The sequence below is a fragment of the Sus scrofa genome, chromosome 5, assembly GCF_054392235.1.
Source record: "Sus scrofa isolate SSC_HxYL_T2T_F1_AM1 chromosome 5, Sscrofa_HxYL_maternal_Yorkshire_Landrace_v2.0, whole genome shotgun sequence".
Classification (NCBI taxonomy): Eukaryota; Metazoa; Chordata; class Mammalia; order Artiodactyla; family Suidae; genus Sus; species Sus scrofa.
In genome coordinates this window covers 91,248,043-91,269,100 of record NC_139387.1, presented here as the reverse complement: position 1 = coordinate 91,269,100, position 21,058 = coordinate 91,248,043, and the positions used below count along the sequence as shown (strand labels likewise).

Genomic DNA, 21,058 nt, shown 5'->3' with positions numbered 1-21,058 from the left:
CAAAAGTGGTATTTTAGTTTTTTCCACTAAGACCATTGTGTAATAAAGAATCCAACCTCCAAAAAGAGGTCTGGCCTTTGTCCCTGCTCCTGGGAGGTAATTCTAAACTCTTGGAATTTCCCTCATGGTAGACCCCTGAGACCACGACTGATAGTTTATCCTCACAAGAGGACTCAGAATGGGATTAACCACACCTGACAGTCTTAGTAGTGTTTAGAGGGTGAAGGCTTTGGGTCACCCGGCAGCAAGTCCACCTATAGAGACAGTGCAACTACATGGGCGATGTTACATGCATATTGTTTCATGCTCGTCCTGGGAAGCTAATGTGTCCTGGAGATGAGGAAGTTCCAAATTTGGAGCCCTCTCAAATTCCATTCTATGCTCTCTTCCTACAGCTAGTTTCAATTTATATTCTTTCCTTGTAATAAATGTAACTCTATAGAGTTCCCATTGTGGTTGGGTGGTTACGAACCTGACTAGTATCATAAGGATGTGAGTTCAAGCAGTGGTCGCGTGGAATGGGTTAAGGATATAGCATTACTGTGAGCTGCAGTGTAGGTCTCAGAAGCCATTCAGATCCTGAGCTGCCGTGGCTGTGGCAAAGGCTGGCAGCTACAACTACAATTCGATCTCTAGCCTGGAAACTTCCATATGCTGCAGGCTAGGCCCTAAGAAGCAAAAAAAAAAAAAAAAAAAAAAAAAAAAAATTTCTTATTAAGAAAATAAATAAATTAGAAATAAAATTTCTAATTATGAAAATAAATAAGTATAACTGATTTCAGCAAGTTCCCTGAGTTTTCTGATGAATTCTCAAATCTGTGGGTAGTTTAGGGAAACTCTCCAACCCACAGTTGGTGTCAGAAGTCCTACGCTGACTTAGCAGTCTGTGCTCTTTTGCTTTTTTTTTTGTCTTTTGTCTTTTTTAGGGCCGCATCCACAGCATGTGGAGGTTCCCAGGCTAGGAGTCAAATTGGAGCTACAGCAGCTGGCCTATGCCAGAGCCACATCAATGCCAGATCCGAGCCACATCTTGGACCTACAACACAGCTCACGCCAATGCCAGATACTTAACATACTGAGCGAGGCCAGGGATCAAACCCACAATCTCATGGTTCCTAATTGGATTTGTTTCTGCTGCACCACAATGGGAACTCTCCTTTCTTTGCTTTTTTTTTTGGTCATGCCTGTGGCCAAAGCAGTGACAATGCCATATCCTTAACCTGCTGAGCCACCAGGAACTCCTGGAAAACTATGCTCTTAACCTCACGGTTTGTCTCATTCTGGGCAACCATATAAACAAAAATTAATGAACTGGTATTTTCTATTCTAATGCAGCCATTTCACAAAATTGATCAAGATGTTTTTAAATAAAATGGTGGCACTGGTTTATAAGAGTGGCTTTGAAAAAAATAAATAAATAAAAGAGTGGCTTTGGAGTTCCCATCGTGGCTCAGTGGTTAACGAATACGACCAGGAACCATGAGGTTACAGGTTCAATCCTTGGCCTTGCTCAGAGGGTTAAGGATCTGGAGTTGCTGTGAGCTGTGGTGTAGGTTGCAGATGCGGCTTGGATCTGGCATTACTATGGCTCTGGCGTAGGCTGGCGGCTACAGCTCTGATTAGACCCCTAGCCTGGGAATCTCCATATGCCACGGGAGCGGTCCTAGAAAAGGCAAAAAGACAAAAACAACAACAACAACAAAAAGTGGCTTGTAGGAGATACTAAAGGTGTTTAGCAGAAGATTTAATTAAAAAAAAAACATACCTGGTATATATTGAAATCTGCAAGTCTAACCACAACAGAACTTGACATTAGTTTAGCTTTGGATTGCTGAGATAATACTGAAGGTGTTTTGGAAGTACCTTTCAGAGTTGAGTCTTTCTCTGTGGAAAACAAAAATTCCTTTCAATTTACTGCAAAATTATTTTTAATAGTCATTCGTTAGTACTAAGACAGCTACTAGAAATATAAATGAACTGCAATTTCTCAAGATAATGCATGTGGAAATACTTTATAAACTGATACAAGAATCTAAGTTACCATGATGATTACACTTTATTTTTGATGATTATTTTTTAAGTAGGAATCATACTTACATAACATTTAAGATACTATCATACAATAACTTTTGGGTGGAATTCTTATAAAAAAGAGAATATACTGGTCATTAAGAGTCTCAAATATTCTACGTGGGAACTACTCATCGATCATATTAATTTAAAAAAAGCTTTAAAAAAAGAAAAAAGGAATAAAAAAAACAAATCAAAAAAAGAAAAAGAAAAAAGGAATAAAATATAAAAACAGCTTTGATTCATAAGCCTATGATCTGAATGAGGTACAGGGTTTTTAGACATTAAACACAATACTTATTTACAAAAAATATCACATAGTGAACATACACACACATTCGTACACATACACAATATTAGGGAAATGACATAATGCTGTTATACGTAAAATACCTGTTTGTGTGTGCTGGGGAGAGGCATGTGTTGGGGATTTAGGAGGTGAACCTACGTTATGATCCTTTACAGCCTGTTTAAGCATTTCAACGTTGCACTCAAATTCATGTAGCAATTCATTGGCCCATCCATTTTTTGTTTTGGTTGCATCACTAAAATACATCCAATGACTACAACTATCTCCTAAAAAACGAACAACAAGCATTTCACTGAAAAATGCACAATTTTCGTTTATTCTCTCACAGCAATGCTTCTAAAGAGATGTATTCATTATCTCAGAGGATTCTCTAATCTTTCAATAAATTTGCAGCTTCCACCTACTATAGACATTAATCTTCCTTAAAAAATATGAGTAAAACATTTAATAAAGAGGGAAAGAATGTCAAAAGCAAATAATCTGGGAGAGTTTCTATTTAGAACCCATCTCTGGTAAAATATCACTCAAAGTTTCAATAAGCAGCAGCACTGCTAGTTAACTTTCACTGAATGCTCAACCACCTGGCATACCTCCACTGGACAGGATTCCAGAAAAGATATCAAAGGAAAAAGTCTCTTCATCAAAAATTTGCTGTAGGAGTTCCCGTCATCGCTCAGTGGTTAACAAACTGTGGCTGTGGCACAGGCCGGCAGCTGAACTCCAATTTGACCCCTGGCCTGGGACTTTCCATATGCTGCGGGTGCAGCCCTAAAAAGACAAAAAGAAGACCAAAAAAAAAAAAAGCTTGTAAAGTGAGTAACTGTTGCTATCTACATCATATATAAGATTTTTGGAGGAAAAATTTTAAATTAAGATTATTAGGTTTCTCTGCAGAAATTAAGAAAAATAATATCTACATTAAAAGGATTAGGAAAATGAAATCTACTTTTTATGACAAAAAGTTTTACCTCCCAAATAGGAATGATTTCTATGATACTGATTATTTTCAGTATATGTAAGTAACTTACAAATCAGGAGGACAGACTAAAAGACAAAGCCCTTCAAACAAAACTCTAAAATAGTATAACCTTTAAATTCCTTCGGGTACTGATACAGAAATGACAAACAGGAGTTCCCGATGTGGCTCAGCGGGACAAACTTGACTAGTATCCATGAGGAGTCAGGTTCAATCCCTGACCTTGCTCAGTGGGTTAAGGACTGGGTGTTGCCATGACATGTGGTGTAGGCCACAGATGCAGCTCAGATCCCGAGATGCTGTGCAGCTACAGCTCCAATTTGAACCCTAGCTTGGGAACTTGCATATGCCGCAGGTACGGCCCTAAAATGACTAAGGAAAAAAAAAGATAAACATAGGGAGATGAGAATTTGTGAACAGAAAAATTTTATCATTTTTTAAAGTTCTAGAAAACTCATTATAGTTATTTTTTCTTTGCATGAATTAAATAATAAAATGCTGAGATGCGTATAAGGTCAAATCATCTAATTTGGCCATAAACATACATTATTTTTGTTTTTATTATTTGGAGGAAAAGTGCCTATCAATGTTTGATTAATAAATAACATTTTTTTTTTTCTTTTACGGCTGCACCTATGGCATATGGAAGTTCCTAGGCCAAAGACTGAAACCGAGCCACAGCTGAGACCTGTGCCACAGCTGCGGCAACATCAGATTCTTAACCCACTGCACCAGGCTGGGACCGGGCTGGGGATCAAACCCTCACTACCACAGAGACATCAGATCTTTAACCTACTGCACCACAGCAGGAACTCCTAAAGAATCTACTAAATTGTATTTATTGATGAAATTTAGAACATACAAAAAATTTTTTTAAAAACTTTCCGGGAATCCTACAACTTAGCTAAAATTATTTATTTATTGTTCATGTATGTATGTATGTACTTATTTATTTATTGGCTGCACCCAGGGCATATGGAACTTCCAAGGCCAGGGACTGAATCTGAGCCATACCTCAGATTCCACATGTGTGGAATTACTCCACAGCTGTGGCAATGCCAGAACCTTGACCCACTCTGTGCAGGGCCAGAGACGGAACCCATACTTCTGCAGAGACAACACCAGATCCTTAACCTGATGCACCACAGCAGGAACTCCCATTATCTTTTTGCTTTGTATTCTTTTTTTGATTTTTAATATATATAACTTAAAAATTCAAAACATACTGATTTATAACTTGCTTTTGTCATAATTAAAAAAATAGCACAAATATGTTCCCTATACTCTAATTTTTTTAAGTTTTAAATCAGTTATTTAGAATATTTCCAATTTCTAACAATTATAGTTTTTAATAATCTACATAAATCTAAATATAAGATGCATGAACATTTTCTAGGGTAATTATATTTTCTTTTGCTAAGACACTGCTGGGGGAAAATAGATATCTTGATCTCTTTTCTCCAAAAATTTGAATTAAAAAAAAATAATGAAAATAAAATGAAATAAACAGACTATGTAATTTAAAAGCAAGATTTGGAGTTCCCGTTGTGACTCAGTGGTTAACAAATCCGACTAGGAACCTTGAGGTTGCGGGTTCAATCCCTGGCCTGCCATGAGCTGTGGTGTAGGTTGCAGATGCGGCTTGGATCCTGCATTGCTGTGGCTATGGTATAGGCCAGCGACTACAGCTCCAATTCGGCTCCTAGCCTGGGAACCTCCATATGCCATGGGTGCGGCCCTAAAAAGACTAAATAAATAAATAAATAAATAAATAAATAAAAGCAAGATTTACGTCTTTTAAAGAAATTGTTATACAAACCTGCTTTGTGATAAGGATAATAATCTATAGTTAGCTGTGTAAAAGACAACTGCATAGCCCCTCCAGTAACACGTCTGTTTGACTCTGGGAAAAGAAAAAGATGAAACACAGATAGAAAGAAGTATTAAGCAAATATCAAATACCTGCAATCCAAACAATGACAACTATCTCCCTGTTATCTAGTTTAATACAATAAGGATTTTTAAGAAGTTCAATTCAATCTAGTATTTATTGAGTCCCTATCATATGCAAGGTACTAAGCTAAAAGATGAGGACACAAGAATATCAGAACTTTTATATTTAGAACCCGAATGGTATGTCAAGCATTGTTTTAAATTTTTTAGGTATGCTTATTCATTTGCTCTTCATGGCAACCCAATGAGATAGATACCATTAGTATTATTCCTATTTTCTAGATAAGAAAATTATATAAATAGGCTATGGTCATGCAACCAATTAAGTGTAGAGCTGATTTTGAACCCAGGAAACCTTTTTTTTTTATTTTTTGTCTTTAGGGCCACACCTGCAGCATATGGAGGTTCCCAGGCTAGGGGTCTAATTGGAGCTGCTGCTGCTGGCCTATGCCAGAGCCACAGCAACGCTAGATCCGAGCCACGTCTGTGACCTACACCACAGGGCATGGCAACGCCAGATCCTTAACCCACTGAGCAAGGCCAGTGATCGAACCTGCAACCTCATGGTTCCTAGTCAGATACGTTTCCACTGAGCCACGACGAGAACTCCGAACCCAGGAAATCTTAACTATTATACTCTATCATGCTGCCTCTTATCAAAAAAGAAACTGAATCTATTAGGTTAGGTGAATTGTCTAAAGGCACATAGTTATATTAAGATTAAAAGTATCCATAACTCTGCTTCTGTTTTGTCACATCTGTTCATTGGTTTTGTTTTTTAGATTCCACATATAAGTGAAATCATACAGTATTTTTCAATAGGTAGTTGCCAGAGGGGTAGAGAGCAAAGGAAGAAGAAAAACAGGTGAGGGAGATTAAGCAGTGAAGTACAAAATAAATGAGTCATGGATAGGAAATACACTGTATGGGGAATATAGTCACTGATTACATAATATCTACGTATGGCGAAAGATCGTAACTAGGTTTATCCTGGTGATCATCTTGAAATGCATAGAAATAACGAATCACTACGATGTGTAACAGGAACGAACATAAGGCTGTAGGTCAATTAAACTTCAAAAACAAACTCAGAAAAAGAGACTGGATTTATGGTTAAAGGGCTAGGGGAAGGGAGAATGGGATGGAGGCAGCCAAAACACAGAAACCTGCAGTTAAAAAATAAGTACTAGGAATATAATGTACAACATGATAAATATAATACTGCTGTATGTTATCTATGAAAAATATTAGAAGAGTAAATCCTAAGGGTTCTCAAAGAAAAATATTTTAAAATTTTTCTTTAATTTTCTATTTATATGAGATGATGGATGCTCACTCAACATTGTGATAATCATTTCATGATGTATGTAAGTCAAGTCATTATGCAGTATGCTTTAAATCTGTATACTGGAATTTAGCTTCCTGAGCAAATTTAGGGAGGATCTGGAGTGAGGAGACACAAGAAATGCTAAACAGCTATATATAGTTGTGTTTACATGCACATGGATTAGAAAAATGTAGATAAATCACCAGGCTGAAAGCACATTTGCAAATAATTATGCATTGAGTATGGATTAAGATGTAATTTGTGGGCAATTTCAAAATTATAAAAAAGTTAATTTGAAGGCCAGTCTAATTTTTCATTATCCTCTAAGGATGTCTTAAAAACAAAAAAACCCTAATTTTACATTTAGCATTGATAACCAACAATTAATTACATTTCAGTACTATTAATAAAATAAACTTTATACCAATATGTAAGGCTTAAAATTATACCTTTCAGAGTTCCTACTGTAGCTCAATGTAATGAACCCAACTAGTATCCATGAGAATGCAGGTCCGATCCCTGGCCTCACTCATTGGGTTAAGGATCTGGCATTGCAGCAAGCTGTGGTGTAGCCTGCAGATGCAGCTTGGATCCTGCATTGCTGTGGTGGTGGCATAGGCCTGCTGCTGCAGCTCCAATTCAACCCACAGCCTGGGAACTTCCATATGCTGCACATGTGGCCCTAAAAAGCAAAAAAAAAAAAAAAAAAAAAATTACATCTTTCATTTATGTTTCTCAATGAATGATAAAATTATGACCAGTTATCTTAGAGTACAGACTACATATTACACATATGATAAACAATCTGGATGTGTAGTAAATTCTAGAAAAACCAAAAACAGTTTAAATAGCAGCTTTTATTACCTTTTTCTTTAGCATGAATATCATCACATATGTGCAGATCTAGATGAGAAATCACTAAATGATGGGAGGTTTCTTTCACATCAAAGTCATTGAATAGCTTCACAATTGCGTCATTTAGATCAGGCGCATTTGAGGTCTGTGGTGTCTTCACTTGCTGGGTAGCTGGGGCTATGGTAGAGCTCTAAAAGATTCAAAACTGCCTTATCACTCAAGTTGAATATTTGACATTCCGCACTCAAGACAACTTAAATATTTTCAGTAATAAATTCATGAAAAATAAGCTAACATATTTTCTTTTGTATCAATAACTCAGTTACTCTAAAAGATCTTCTGAATTATAAAAGAATAAAACTAAAATCTAAAAGCCAGAGAACTATATACAATTTTAATACGAACTCAATATATTTTGGTAAGTATTTGAATAGCTATATTTATATATTATAGCCCTTGTTTAGAAAATATATATTAAAGGCAGGCTATTTAAGTATTATTAGTTCTATATATTAAAACATATATATATGAGCCCTGTATACATCAGCTATATATACTACATGTCCTGTAGAAATAAATTGTTACTTTGCAAAAGAACTTGTGATATTAGCACTATAAGTGTTCTCATGCCTCTTAAGAGGTATGACATGTTCTCTGAACTTGAATATCTGAAGAAGCCAGAAAGTAGAAGAGATTTATAATAGATTGTGAGTTCAAATTCTTTTCTCTCCAAAGAGAAAAAACATAGAATACTACTGACATATAAAGATATTTGTGGGAGTTCCCGTCATGGCTCAGCAGTTAGCAAACCCAACTAGGGTCCATGAGGATGTGGGTTAGATCCTTGGCCATGCTCAGTGGGGTAAGGATCCCTCATTGCTGTGAAGCTGTGGTGTAGGCTGCAGATGCGGCTTGGATCCCAAGTTGCTCTGGCTGTGGAGATTGGACCCCTAGCCTGGGAACCTCCTTATGCCACAGGTGTGGCCGTAAAAGACAAACAAACAAACAAACAAGACCAAAATAACAATTAAAATTTTAGAAAAGGCGGAGTTCCCATCGTGGCTCAGTGGTTAACGAATCCGACTAGGAACCATGAAGTTGTGGGTTTGATCCCTGGCCTTTCTCAGTGGGTTAAGGATCCAGTGTTGCCTTGAGCTGTGGTGTAGGTTGCAGGTGCGGCTCGTATCCTGAGTTGCTGTAACTGTGGCGTAGGCCAACGGCTACAGCTCCAATTCAACCCCTAGCCTGGGAACCTCCATGTGCCATGAAGAGGCCCTAGAAAAGGCAAAAAGATTAAATAAATAAATAAATAAGGCATTTGTGAACCTCCAATAGCCTAAAATGATTCTGCATAGCCAGGTATGCTGTGAGATGATCAATATATATGTTAGCCATAGAACTATACATGAAACTTTAGTAACAAACAACAAAGTGAAGATCAGATTTGTTACTGAAAATATTTTTAAAACTTTCTAAGAATAATTCATTAATAAAAGAATAGTTGTCTACAGAAAATTAATGTACTAAATAGATAACTTGTATGCAAGTCACACATGTCTATCAAGAAATATGATTGGATTTCCACTGTGGTGCAATGGAATCAGCATCTTGGGAGCAATGGGATGCAGTGCTGTGAAGGAATTTCAAAGGGTACACAGTACATGAAAAGCACTTAATGAAAATGACTGGGGCCCACAGTATCTAAAGAAAAGCAAAGACAAAATATAGTTGTGAAGCCTTAAATTCTAGGTTTATTCTATCTTTATTCAAATAAAGCTTTTTTACTAATTAATTGTTAATTTGACCTCCATCAGAAAAATCACTTTGTATTATGTTTCTCCCCCATCTACTTTCAAAGACATAAGCCTTATTTATGTCTCTGATGGTACTATTTTGAACGAAAACACTCTCCTGCATTTCTTTAATCATGTTTCCTCATTTTCATCAAGATAAATGCTGATACAAATAAAAACATAAGCTTTGGTTGTGATGATCGTTCCACAAATAAAAAACAAGCATCAATCTCCCTTTTACAAACCCTTTCCTTCATATTGAGGTAAATTTCAGGTATTCTGGACGCTGTCTGTGGGGGGAAAAAGTGGGCCACTATCAACTCTTCTGACTCATGAGTAATCTTAACTCTTAATTTTCAAGTCTGTAAACCTATCAAATTACAAAGTTGAGCAAAGGAACACTGTTAACTACATCACTCTCTAATGCACTCTTTTGGTAGCTTAAATAATCGGGACATTCTGTATGATACCTAAAGTAGAGATGTGACAACTACCACCCAAGTAAGAAACCCAATGGTAATGTGAATGGTTGAGTATATCTAGTATAAAATATCACGGGGTGAAAAAAAATACTAATTACAAATACGAACGACATGGAAGAATACTTATTAGTACATCCTTACTACAACAATGGAAAAAATGTAGATGCTTAGGCAAAAAATCTGTAAGGAAACACTTCAAAATGCTAACACTGATTTTCTTGTGATGATATCACAGAATTTTGTCCTTGTTTCTAGTTTCCTAATCTGTATCTTCATCTAGCTTCCTAATTTATATCCCATTTATATAAATACATCCACATACTGTTTATATAAGAGCCATGGTAACATCAACATTCTACTGGTCTTTAATTTCAATTACCATCTCTGTTAAGGATATCTTAAGCTACATAAATCCTCACTGCAAACCTTAACAGACCTAGTGATTATGACTTTGATGGTAATATTGTAAAATACTACCTCCTGATGGAACTTCAAAATAGAACTCATTATTACCTATACTTAGCCTCACCTCTCTTAATCAAAACTGCTTCCTTTTGCATTCACTCTTTTGGCTAATGGAATTAGCAATTATTAAAAAGTTCTCCTCAGCAGGTTAAGAATCTGACTAGTACCCATGAGGATGTGGGTTTGACCCCTGGCCTCGCTCAGTGGGTCAAGAATCTGGCGTTGCCATAAGCTATGATATAAGTTGCAGACATGGCTAGGATCCTGAGTTGCTGAGGCTATGGCGTAGGCCAACAGCTGTAGATCTGATTCGACCTCAGCCCAGGAACTTCCATATACTGCAGGGGCAGCCCTAAAAAAAATAATAAAAATAAAAAAGTTCTCGATTTTCCTCTCCTCTTTATCCTCAACTGGCGAAAGACTCAGATATCTCTCTCAGATTTGGCTTGTTTTTCTTTTTTCAAACCATTACCAGAGGCCCCAGTCCATCCCTCTTCTAGACTGGCAATCTTCATACTCTTTGGTCCATCCTCTGTAATACCACCATGTCACGCCTGACCTTCCTTTCCTACTTAAAACCTTCCTTTCGCTTCCACGTGCCTATAAAGGCATCCATCATGTCTAGTCACCACATACTTCTGCTTAAACTCAGGCTACCTGCAATTCTATTCTATGGTCTGGTATTCTGTTCATCAAACTTTAAAAATTATGCTCCTTCAGAGAATTATTAAGATATCTCACTGGATAAACATTAATTATTGGTAGAATGATACGGGGTTCACCATCAATTCTCTGTTTTTATGGCTAAAAGCTTTGGGAAATTTGGTTCACATAAATAGGAAGACTGGAATGAAATGAATTTTGTTTTAGCAATGTGACATGATTCTTCTTTGAACTTCAAGTTATATGCCAGGATTCATAAAGTGGTTTATTATAAAAAATTATTTTTAATAGTCTAGCAGCTGACATTTATCAAATCCTCCTTCAAATGTGTTGAAAGCAAAGAAATGGAAATCACCTGATTTGTTAGTTTGTCATTAGTCATTCACTTCTAGCAATGGGTAGCAATATTTTAGTATGTCCGTCTTTTTTCTTTTTTTCTTTTTTTCTTTTTTTTTTTTTTTCTCTTTTTAGGCCTGTACCCAAGGCATATGGAAGTTCCCAGGCTAGGGGCTGAATTGGAGCTATAGCTACTGGCCTCATCACCGCCTCAGCAAAGCAGGATCCGAGCCGTGTCTGCAACCTACGCTATGCCACAGCTCATGCCAACACCAGATTGATAACCCACTGAGTGAGGCCAGGGATCGAACCCACATCTTCATGGATGCCAGTAGGGTTCCTTACTGCTAAGCCACAACAGAAACTCCCTCACATTGTCTGTCTTATTTCCCAGAAGACCCAATGTTTTTGAGTCTCCTCCGCCCTGGACAAATCCATCACAGTAAGAATGAGCATGAGTAAGAACAACGTCTTTAATTTGTCAAGTGGGATAAGAGTAATTAAGGAAAGGGAGAACAAGTCCGACATCTTCACACAGGAATATTCTCAGGCAGATCAAGTTTAAGAAAGGAATACAGTAAAATGGAAGATGTGAAACTCAATTTCCTTAAAACTTGGAAAGGTGTCACGTACTCATGAGGCATGTGTACCTCACTCTCAAAAACAACGCTCCCTTAACACCAAACCCCTTATCCTTGGCAGGAAATACCATGCTCATTAACACCATCATACTTTTGCAGATTCTATGTCCTTATCTGGAATACCCTTTCCCGTGCCTAGGAATTTCTACTCATTTTTAAGACTTAACTTCATTATCCTCTTTGTGAAACCTTTCCAAACTCCACAAGCAGGTGATTAAAACTTCTCTGAGCTTCTATAATCTCCTTATCCACATTTTTAATTCTGCAAGCTGCTATTTATGTTGAACTGAAATGATTTTTTTTGTCTTTGATTCTTCATTAACTCTGAGATCCTTGTACCCAATATTTACTACTTAGGGTCAGACAATATTTACTTTTACATTCGCAGCATCTAGTTCTGCACCTTATGACAAAGCAGGTAGGCAGTAAGTAACGTCAATCTGATAGTCACAGGAAAGTCTAAATTCCCATGTACCAGCCAGATCACCAACAAGCTATATACCTAAAATATAATCACTGTTACCAAAGAAATAATTCATAGAAGTATGATTTCATAATATCCTTTAAGTTTTTCTTGGATACATATAAAAAGTCAGTTGTCCTTGTAAAATTATTGAAAGACACTACACTCTGGAATTGTCAACATCCTTTCTCCAAAAATCTTCATGTTAAATTCTCAAAATTTAGTACTAGAAAAGATAAGTTTTTCTTTTCAGAAAAAACTAGTAACGCTTCTGATTTTAAGGAGTTCCTGTCGTGGCTTAGCAGAGGAAGCTGACTAGTATCCAAGAGGAGGCAGGTGCGATCCCTGGCCTAGCTCATTGGGTTAAGGATCCGGTGTTGCCATGAGCTGTGGTATAGGTTGCAGTAGAGGCTTGGATCCTGCGTTGCTATGGCTGTGGTGTAGGCCGGCGGCGACAGCTCTGATTCAGCCCCTAGCCTGGGAACCTCTTGCTACTTTAGGGGTGCAGCCCTAAAGTAGCAAAAAAAAAAAAAAGAAAGCGATCATTAAACAGCTTTCCCAATTTCTGTGCTGCCATCAGACAATTCTAATAGTTTTGATTTAGACGTCAGCAATTCCCACGGGATTTAGTTTTCTATTTCACTTTTCTATTTTAATATTAATCCTGGGAGTTCCCGTCGTGGTGCAGTGGTTAACGAATCCGACTAGGAACCATGAGGTTGCGGGTTCGGTCCCTGCCCTTGCTCAGTGGGTTAACGATCTGGCGTTGCCGTGAGCTGTGGTGTAGGTTGCAGACGCGGCTCGGATCCCGCGTTGCTGTGGCTCTGGCGTAGGCCGGTGGCTACAGCTCCGATTTAACCCCTAGCCTGGGAACCTCCATATGCCGCGGGAGCGGCCCAAGAAATAGCAACAACAACAACAAAAGACAAAAAAAATATATATATATATTAATCCTCATATCTGCCCCCTTTGACTATAATTACCCAGGTTTTCCTCTTTTGCACTAACCAAAGTAATTTTTTTAACTTCCTGAGAAGTATTTATAACATTAAAATACTTCTCTGTGATCACTGACTCTAGTGCCAAGTACAGACCTCCAAACAAGATAAGTATTATACAGACAGAAATACATTTAATATAGGTTTTCACATATGTAAAGTTATATAGTAAGATTATAAGAAGATCCTTGGACTTAAGTATTACAATCTATTTCACATAAAGAAAACACCTACACATTCTGATTTTTAAACCATTTACATGCAAAGTGAAGTGTTTCTCCTATTAACATTTAATAGCATACCTGTGTAGGTTCAGGAGCCATACTCTTTCTTTGTTCTGTTGACTTCTCTATTGCTTCACTAAGAGATTTTGCATATTGTACCATAGCCTTCAACTGGGAATCTGTTAAAACCCACAATAAGTCGTCCAATATTAGAACTAACTTTGTTGCGATGACATTGCAGTCCTTTAGCTGTCAGGAAAAAATGATTCATAAAATAAGCCAAAAAATAAAACTTACAATGAATTTATATTTTTTTAATAGTTTAAAGTTTTTCAGTGGCTTAAATATGGATGCTTCTTCATTCACCAAGTATTTACTGAGTTCCTATAATATGGAAGGAATACCTCCAAGTACTGGAGATACAGTAGTAAAAAAGACTGACAGATTCCTCCACCTTAACAGGTTCATGTTATACAGAAGCAAATGCTTATATAACTTAATTTTGTATTTACAGCTAATAAATCATATAATAATCATATGCTAATTACAGGTGACCCTTGAAAAATATGGGGGTTAATACCTATAACTTATAGTTGGCTCTCCTTATCCAAGGTTCCCATGCATTTGTGGATATAACCAACCACAGACCATGTTGTACTATAATATTTACTATTGAAAAATATAAATATAAATGGGCCTGTGCAGTTCAAATCTGTGTTGCTCAAGGGTCAGCTATAATTCTAGTAGGAAAAGAGGTAATAAAATTTATTTTAAAAGAGTTCCTGTCGTGGCTCAGTAGGTTAAGAACCTGACATAGTGTCTGTGAGGATGCAGGTTCAGTCCCTGGCCTTACTCAGGTGGGTTAAGGATCCAGCGTTGCCACAAGCTGCAGCGTAGGTCATAGATGCAGCTCGGATTGGGTGTTGCTGTGGCACAGGCCAGCAGCTGTAGCTCTGATGTGGGAACTTTCATGTGCCATAGGTACGGCTGTGGAAAAAAAAAAAGAAAAGAAAAATTAATTAAAAACTAAAATGTAGAGTTCCCGTCGTGGCTCAGTGGTTAACGAATCCGGCTAGGAACCATGAGGTTGCAGGTTCAATCCCTGGCCTTGTTCGGTGGGCTAAGGATCCGGTGTTGCCGTGAGCTGTGGTGTAGGTCACAGACATGGTTCAGATCTGGCATTGCTGTGGCTGTGGTGTAGGCCAGTGTTTACAGCTCCGATTAGACCCTAGCCTGGGAACCTCCATATGCTGTAGGAGCGGCCCTAGAAAAGGCAAAAAGACAGGAAAAAAAAAAAAAAAAAAAAAAAAACCTAAAGTGCAATTTTAACCACATTTCAAAGTTCAGAATATTTGCATTAAGAGTCATACTCTGAAAAAAAAATTCTCAACTTAATTTAGTATAATGATTTGTATCTAGTACTAGAAAACATATTGTTGAGATTTTATTGAGCCATCTTTTTAAAAAAGTCATAACTTCCCCTCACTAAATTTCAACACGATCTAAAATGGACTCTCAAATTCTGACAACTTTAAAGAATTCCCACAGTGGCACAGTGGGTCAATGATCCATCTGGCTTATTTCTGAGGCACTGCTGGTTTGATCCCCAGCTCAGAGGGTTAAGGATCCGGCATTGCCACAGCTGTGGCACAGGTTGCAGATGGTGGCTCAGATTCAATCCCTGGTCTGAGAACTTCCCTATGCCATGCGTGCGGTTGAAGAAAAAAAAATCACCAGTCATATCTTAAAAATGTTCTAAAACTAGTAGTTTGGGTTACTAATAATGAAAGCTTTACTGTTTCACTACTGAGCAAGATTCAGTAGGAGACGGGGAGGGGAGGGATGTGCTGGGGTTGTGGGATGGAAATCCTATAAAACTGGGTTGTGATGATCATTGTACAACTATAAATGTAATAAATTCATTGAGTAATAAAGATTCAGTAGGAGAAATAAAATTATAAAGCAGTTAACTTTCAACAAATATTTGGCAATTGAAGATCTGTTCAATTTATCAAAAATAAAAATCTAAATATTAAATCTAGAAACCCAAAAAATGTTATTATCACATTAGATTCCTTCAAATATTGCTTGAGGCACTGTATTTTTTTTTTATTTTATACAGTCAATATGCTAATATCTCACTTAAAAAGATTTTAGGAGTTCCCATCATGGCTTAGCAGAAACAAATCCAACTAGGAATCCTGAGGTTGCAGGTTCAATTCCTGGCCTCACTCAGTGGGTTAAGGATCCGGCATTGCCGTGAGCCATGGTGTAGGTCGAAGTTGTGGCTTGGATCTGGTGTGGATGTGGCATAGGCCAGCAGGTGTAGCTCCGATTAGACCCTTAGGCTGCGAACCTCCATACGCCACAGGTGCAGCCCTAAAAAGCAAAAAAAAATTTTAATTTCCCATCTATTCTAACAGTTATCACATGAATCAAAAAGTAATTCTGTTGACTTACTCTTCTTTTAAGTGTGACTCTGATTTTTGATTGGTTGGTTATTAATCGAACAGGAGCACACATAATTTCAAGATGTGAGCTTTGGGTAGCATCTGCCTCTATTCGAATCATCTGCCAATTTATTTCTTTAAAGGTCAAAACCTAAAGAGAACAGAGAGGTTAGTTTTACTTGAGCAAAACAGAATGAGAAAAAAAGGATTTGTAAAAACAAAAAAGGTATTGCAGAAATGTATCTCTTCACTGATTTTCATATGACATCCTAGGTATATTCAGTATGCTTTAATTTTTTTATATTGTACACTTCCAAATTCAGTAATTTCATAATTACATTCATCTGTAAAGCTGTTAATAATTCCTTCTATTTGAAGTACTTTAATTTTAATATAAAGCACAAAGAACATTTGAATCATGTAACCAAGAATTTTAAAAGCATACTTTAGTTCTGTAAATTTAAAATTCAATTCTGAGTAGCTAAAAGTTAAAACAGAACTCATTAACTTTATAAGTTGAAGGATTAAAATAAAAACATTAAAATATGCACATTTTATAATTAGATGATTAAAATTAATATGAGAAAAGTATAGTTAAAGGGCAGAAGTAAATCTAGTAGTACATGAATATAGGCAACCATAAAAAATAATTATTTTTTTATATTATACTTTGTTTTTTGGCCATGCCCTTGGCATGCAGAAGTTCGAACCTGTGCCACAGCAGTGACAACACTGGATCCTTAACCCACTGAGCCACCTGGGAACTCCAAAAAGTAATTATTTTAATATCCTTTATATTAATCAGTGACTAAAACACTTTTTAAACAAAGAAAGAAAAGAAACAAATCTTTACCTCTCCTCTCTGGGGATCCTGAATACGAGTAAATCTTAAATCTCCATGTTCCCAGTTTGCATTTACACTGTAGATCCGTAGCTGGGAAAGTTCAAAGGATGCATTGAAGGCTTTTGCTCCAATGCGGATGACAATGGAATTTACAGAAACAGTAAGTCCCTCAACTACTTTTTCAGCAAAGCCGTACTCACTGGGAAAACAAAGAAAAACAAAATAATAATGTCCTTAAGCCAAAAAAAATCATTAAAAGTAAAAATGTTTTCTGTTAATATTCTTGCACAAACTGCCTAATATTATGTGTTTTTATTAAAAAAAAAAATACCAAATTTTTATTACAACAATAACCCAAGCTGGTTACATGTAAATTACAAAAAAAAAAAATGCCCTTTTCTTCTTTTCCTTTTTTTTTTTCTTTTTGTTGTTGTTGTTGTTGTTTTAGGGCCGCACCCTTGGCATATGGAAGTTCCCAGGGTAGGGGTCTAATCAGCTGCAGGCCTATACCACAGCCGCAGTAATGCCAGATGCAAGCTGTATTTGCAACCTACACCACAGCTCACAGCAAAGTTGGATCTTTAACCCAATGAGCAAGGCCAGGGATTGAACCTGCAACCTCATGGACACTAGTTGGGTTCATTACCCCTGAGCCATGATAGGCACTCCCAAAATGCTCTTCTTAAAATGATAAAAGGTTTTTAAAACCGCAAGTTACTCTGGAGTTCCCATGGTGGCTCAGTGGTTAACGAATCCGACTAGGAAGCATGAGGTTGCAGGTTCAATCCCTGGCCTTGCTCAGTGGGTTAAGGATCCGGCATTGTGGTGAGCTGGGGTGTAGGTTGCAGATGCAGCTCAGATTCTAGGTTGCCATGGCTGTGGTGTAGGCCAGCAGCTACAGCTCTAATTCAACCCCTAGCCTGGGAACCTCCATATGCTGCAGGTGTAGCCCTAAAAAGACAAAAAAAAAAAAAAAAAAGTTGCCAGTTACTCTCTAAATTATTATAATCACCATCCAAAGCTGTCTATTCTCAAAAACTATTACTACAGACAACTAGCATCAATAAAGTAAATAAAAAAAAAAAAATTAAAAAAAAGGAGTTCCCGTCGTGGCGCAGTGGTTAACGAATCCGACTAGGAACCATGAGGTTGCGGGTTCGGTCCCTGCCCCTGCTCAGTGGGTTAACGATCCAGCGTTGCCGTGAGCTGTGGTGTAGGTTGCAGACGCGGCTCGGATCCCGCGTTGCTGTGGCTCTGGCGTAGGCCGGTGGCTACAGCTCTGATTCAACCCCTAGCCTGGGAACCTCCATATGCCACGGGAACGACCCAAGAAATAGCAACAACAACAACAACAACAAAAAAGACAAAAGACAAAAAAATAAATAAATAAATAAAGTAAATAAGAGGGCTAAATTCTTGACATAAAGAAGGCTTAAGAATCCAACTGGAATATAATCTCATAATTTAGGAATAAGGTCAGAAAAAGCTGACAGCCTCTATTTAATTCAACAAATATTTATTGAGCATCTATTACGTGAACAATGCTGAGAAATAAGGAAAACCAAAATAGAGTTGTGGCATTACAGGGCTTGCAAGTTACTATGGGAGGGAAAACGGAAAAAAAAAAAAAAAAAAAACGGAAACATGAGATAGTCTGTAATTGTTTTAAAAAAGTAATGAATCATCAGTACACTTGGTAGAGAGAGAAATTGCTAATACCTAAGGAAAAATATATCCAGGAAAGAAACATGAACTTTCCTTGAGGAGGGATAAGAAGGAAGGGAAATCTTAGAATAGGGAAAAGTATGAGCCAAGCAAGAAAGGTCACATTTCAAGTACACTATAACTTGAATATAAACTATCAGTGTATTTTGGCAGGAGGTTGATGAAAGTCTGCCAAATTAGCACCTTACTTTAATTATCATCAATATGACCATTATTCCTAAATCCACATTTCTGTCCAGATCTCATTAGAACTACAGACTGTAAAATTCAAATGTCTACCAGAGAGCTCCACCTGGCTGCTACTCAGACATTTCAAAGCTAAAATGTAAAAAAAAAATAAGCCCTTCCTCTTTACTAATCATGTGTTTCTCTCCTCTATATCTGCTACTACTATGCTTCTTGAATTTTTTTTTTCCTTCCATTTTTGGCCACCCCATGGCATATGGAGTTCCTGGGCCAGAGATCAGATCCAATCCACAGATGCAGCCTACACTGCAGCTGTAGCAATGCCAGATCCTTTAACCACGGTGTTCGGCCAGCAATGAAACCTGGGTCATGGTACTGCAGAGGTGTCACTGATCCCATTGCACCACAGCAGGAAATCTTTGATTTACTATATTTAAAATTACTTACCTTTTCTATTTATTTATTTATTTATTTTAGTCTTTTTGCTATTTATTGGGCCATTCCTGTGGCATATGGAGGTTCCCAGGCTAGGGGTCGAATTGGAGCTGTAGCTGCCGGCCTACGCCAGAGCCACAGCAACGCTGGATCCAAGCCACGTCTGCAACCTACACCACAGCTCGCGGCAACGCTGGATCCTTAACCCACTGAGCAAGGGCAGGGACCGAACCCGCAACCTCATGGTTCCTAGTCGGATTCATTAACCACTGCGCCACGATAGGAACTCCCTACTTACCTTTTCTAAAATTCAGATGGTTTATCTTTTAAATCAGGAAACACTCTATAGGTTATATACAGATTACATGTAATAATACATATGAACCAAATAGCCCATTTCTTGATTCATACTACTTAAAAAAATAGCAATTACTAATAATATTATAAATAGTACTATATTATTGTTAATACTATTGGAAGTTTCTGAGCCTCAGTCTCATTTGTACAATGAAAATAATACCTATTTCTAAAGGTTGCCATGGTCCTTAAGTGAAATATTAAATGTGTAGTAATTTATATAGTCCCTGGCTTGACTGACGTTTTTTATTTTTTTGCTTTTTCAGGCCTTAATGTGGCATATGGAGGTTCTCAGGCTAGGTCTAATTAGAGTTACAGTTACCGGCCTATGCTACAGCCATAGCAGCGTGGGATCCAAGCTGTGTCTGCGATCTACACCGCAGTTCATGGCAACGCCGGATCCTTAATTCACTGAGCAAGGCCAGGGATCGAACCCGCAACCTCATGGTTTCTAGTTGGATTCGTTTCTCCTGTGCCACGATGGGAATTCATTGACTGAGGTAACTTTGTTATTTAAAAAGGTGGCTGTCTTCCTTAGGTTTAAAAAACTGGGAACCGGAGTTCCTGTTGTGGCACAAGGGAAATGAATCCAACTAGTAACCATGAGGTTGTGGGTTCAATCCCTGGCCTTGCTCAGTGAATTAAGAATCTGGCGTTGCCTTAACCTGTGGCGTACCATAGGTTGCAGATGTGGCTTGCATCCTGGTGTAGGCCAGCAGTTCTAACTCCTCTTCAACTCCTAGCCTGGGAACCTCCATATGCCAAGGGTGTGGCCCTAAAAAAAACAAAACAAAACAAACAAAAAAAAACCTGAGAACTGGAGAGGAAAAACACATCAGCATCCTAGGGAGGAGTTGCTATGATCCTAAGGACAAATACTGGTTACTTAGAAATATTCCTGGAGTTGGAAGAATATTTCTATAATAACTATGTGGGAATACCCTTTGGAGTAACCAACCCCATCCACCCAAATCTATGCACATTAAAAAGTGTTACAACTGGATGTTCCCATTGTATCTCAGCAAATAAAGAACCTAACTAGTACCCATGAGGATGCAGGTTCGATCCTTGATTCCATGAGGTGCAGGTTTGCTCCCTGACCTTGCTCAGTGGGTTAAGGATCCGGCATTGCCAAGAGCTGTGGTGTAGGTCAAAGACACCACTCAGATCTGGTGTCGCCATGGCTGTGGTGTAGGCCGGTAGTTGCAGCTCCAATTCGACCCCTAGCCTGGGAACTTCCATATGCCTCAGTTGTGGCCCGAAAAAGACCCCCCTCCCAAAAAAAAAGTGTTATAACTGTATTACAGAATTTACTATCAGAAGGGTGAAGCCTGAATCAATGACTAAATACCATCCATTATAAATTAATAACGCAAAATTTCAATTTACAAATAAGTCTCTTGAGTGAAGTGATAAAAGGGAATTTCTGAACTTAAAAAGCTTATTACACTATCAATGTGTGGGATCACTATCAGCCTACAGATTCTGCACAGAAGGAAAAGCAA

At 37.7% G+C, this 21,058-nt stretch overlaps 1 protein-coding gene across 2 annotated transcripts in view; it reads right to left on the bottom strand.

Annotated features, from left to right (window-relative positions):
- Window positions 1-21,058, bottom strand: part of BLTP3B (bridge-like lipid transfer protein family member 3B) — a 103,012-nt gene that overhangs the window by 40,221 nt on the left and 41,733 nt on the right. For both annotated transcript variants that reach the window (XM_005664214.4, XM_003126693.6), the window contains 7 exons: window positions 16,860-17,049; window positions 16,017-16,157; window positions 13,635-13,805; window positions 7,501-7,681; window positions 5,176-5,259; window positions 2,464-2,646; window positions 1,766-1,884 (listed from right to left, as the gene is read on the bottom strand). In XM_005664214.4, coding sequence (XP_005664271.2) covers window positions 1,766-1,884; window positions 2,464-2,646; window positions 5,176-5,259; window positions 7,501-7,681; window positions 13,635-13,805; window positions 16,017-16,157; window positions 16,860-17,049 — 1,069 coding nt within the window. The remainder of the gene's footprint in view (window positions 1-1,765; window positions 1,885-2,463; window positions 2,647-5,175; window positions 5,260-7,500; window positions 7,682-13,634; window positions 13,806-16,016; window positions 16,158-16,859; window positions 17,050-21,058) is intronic.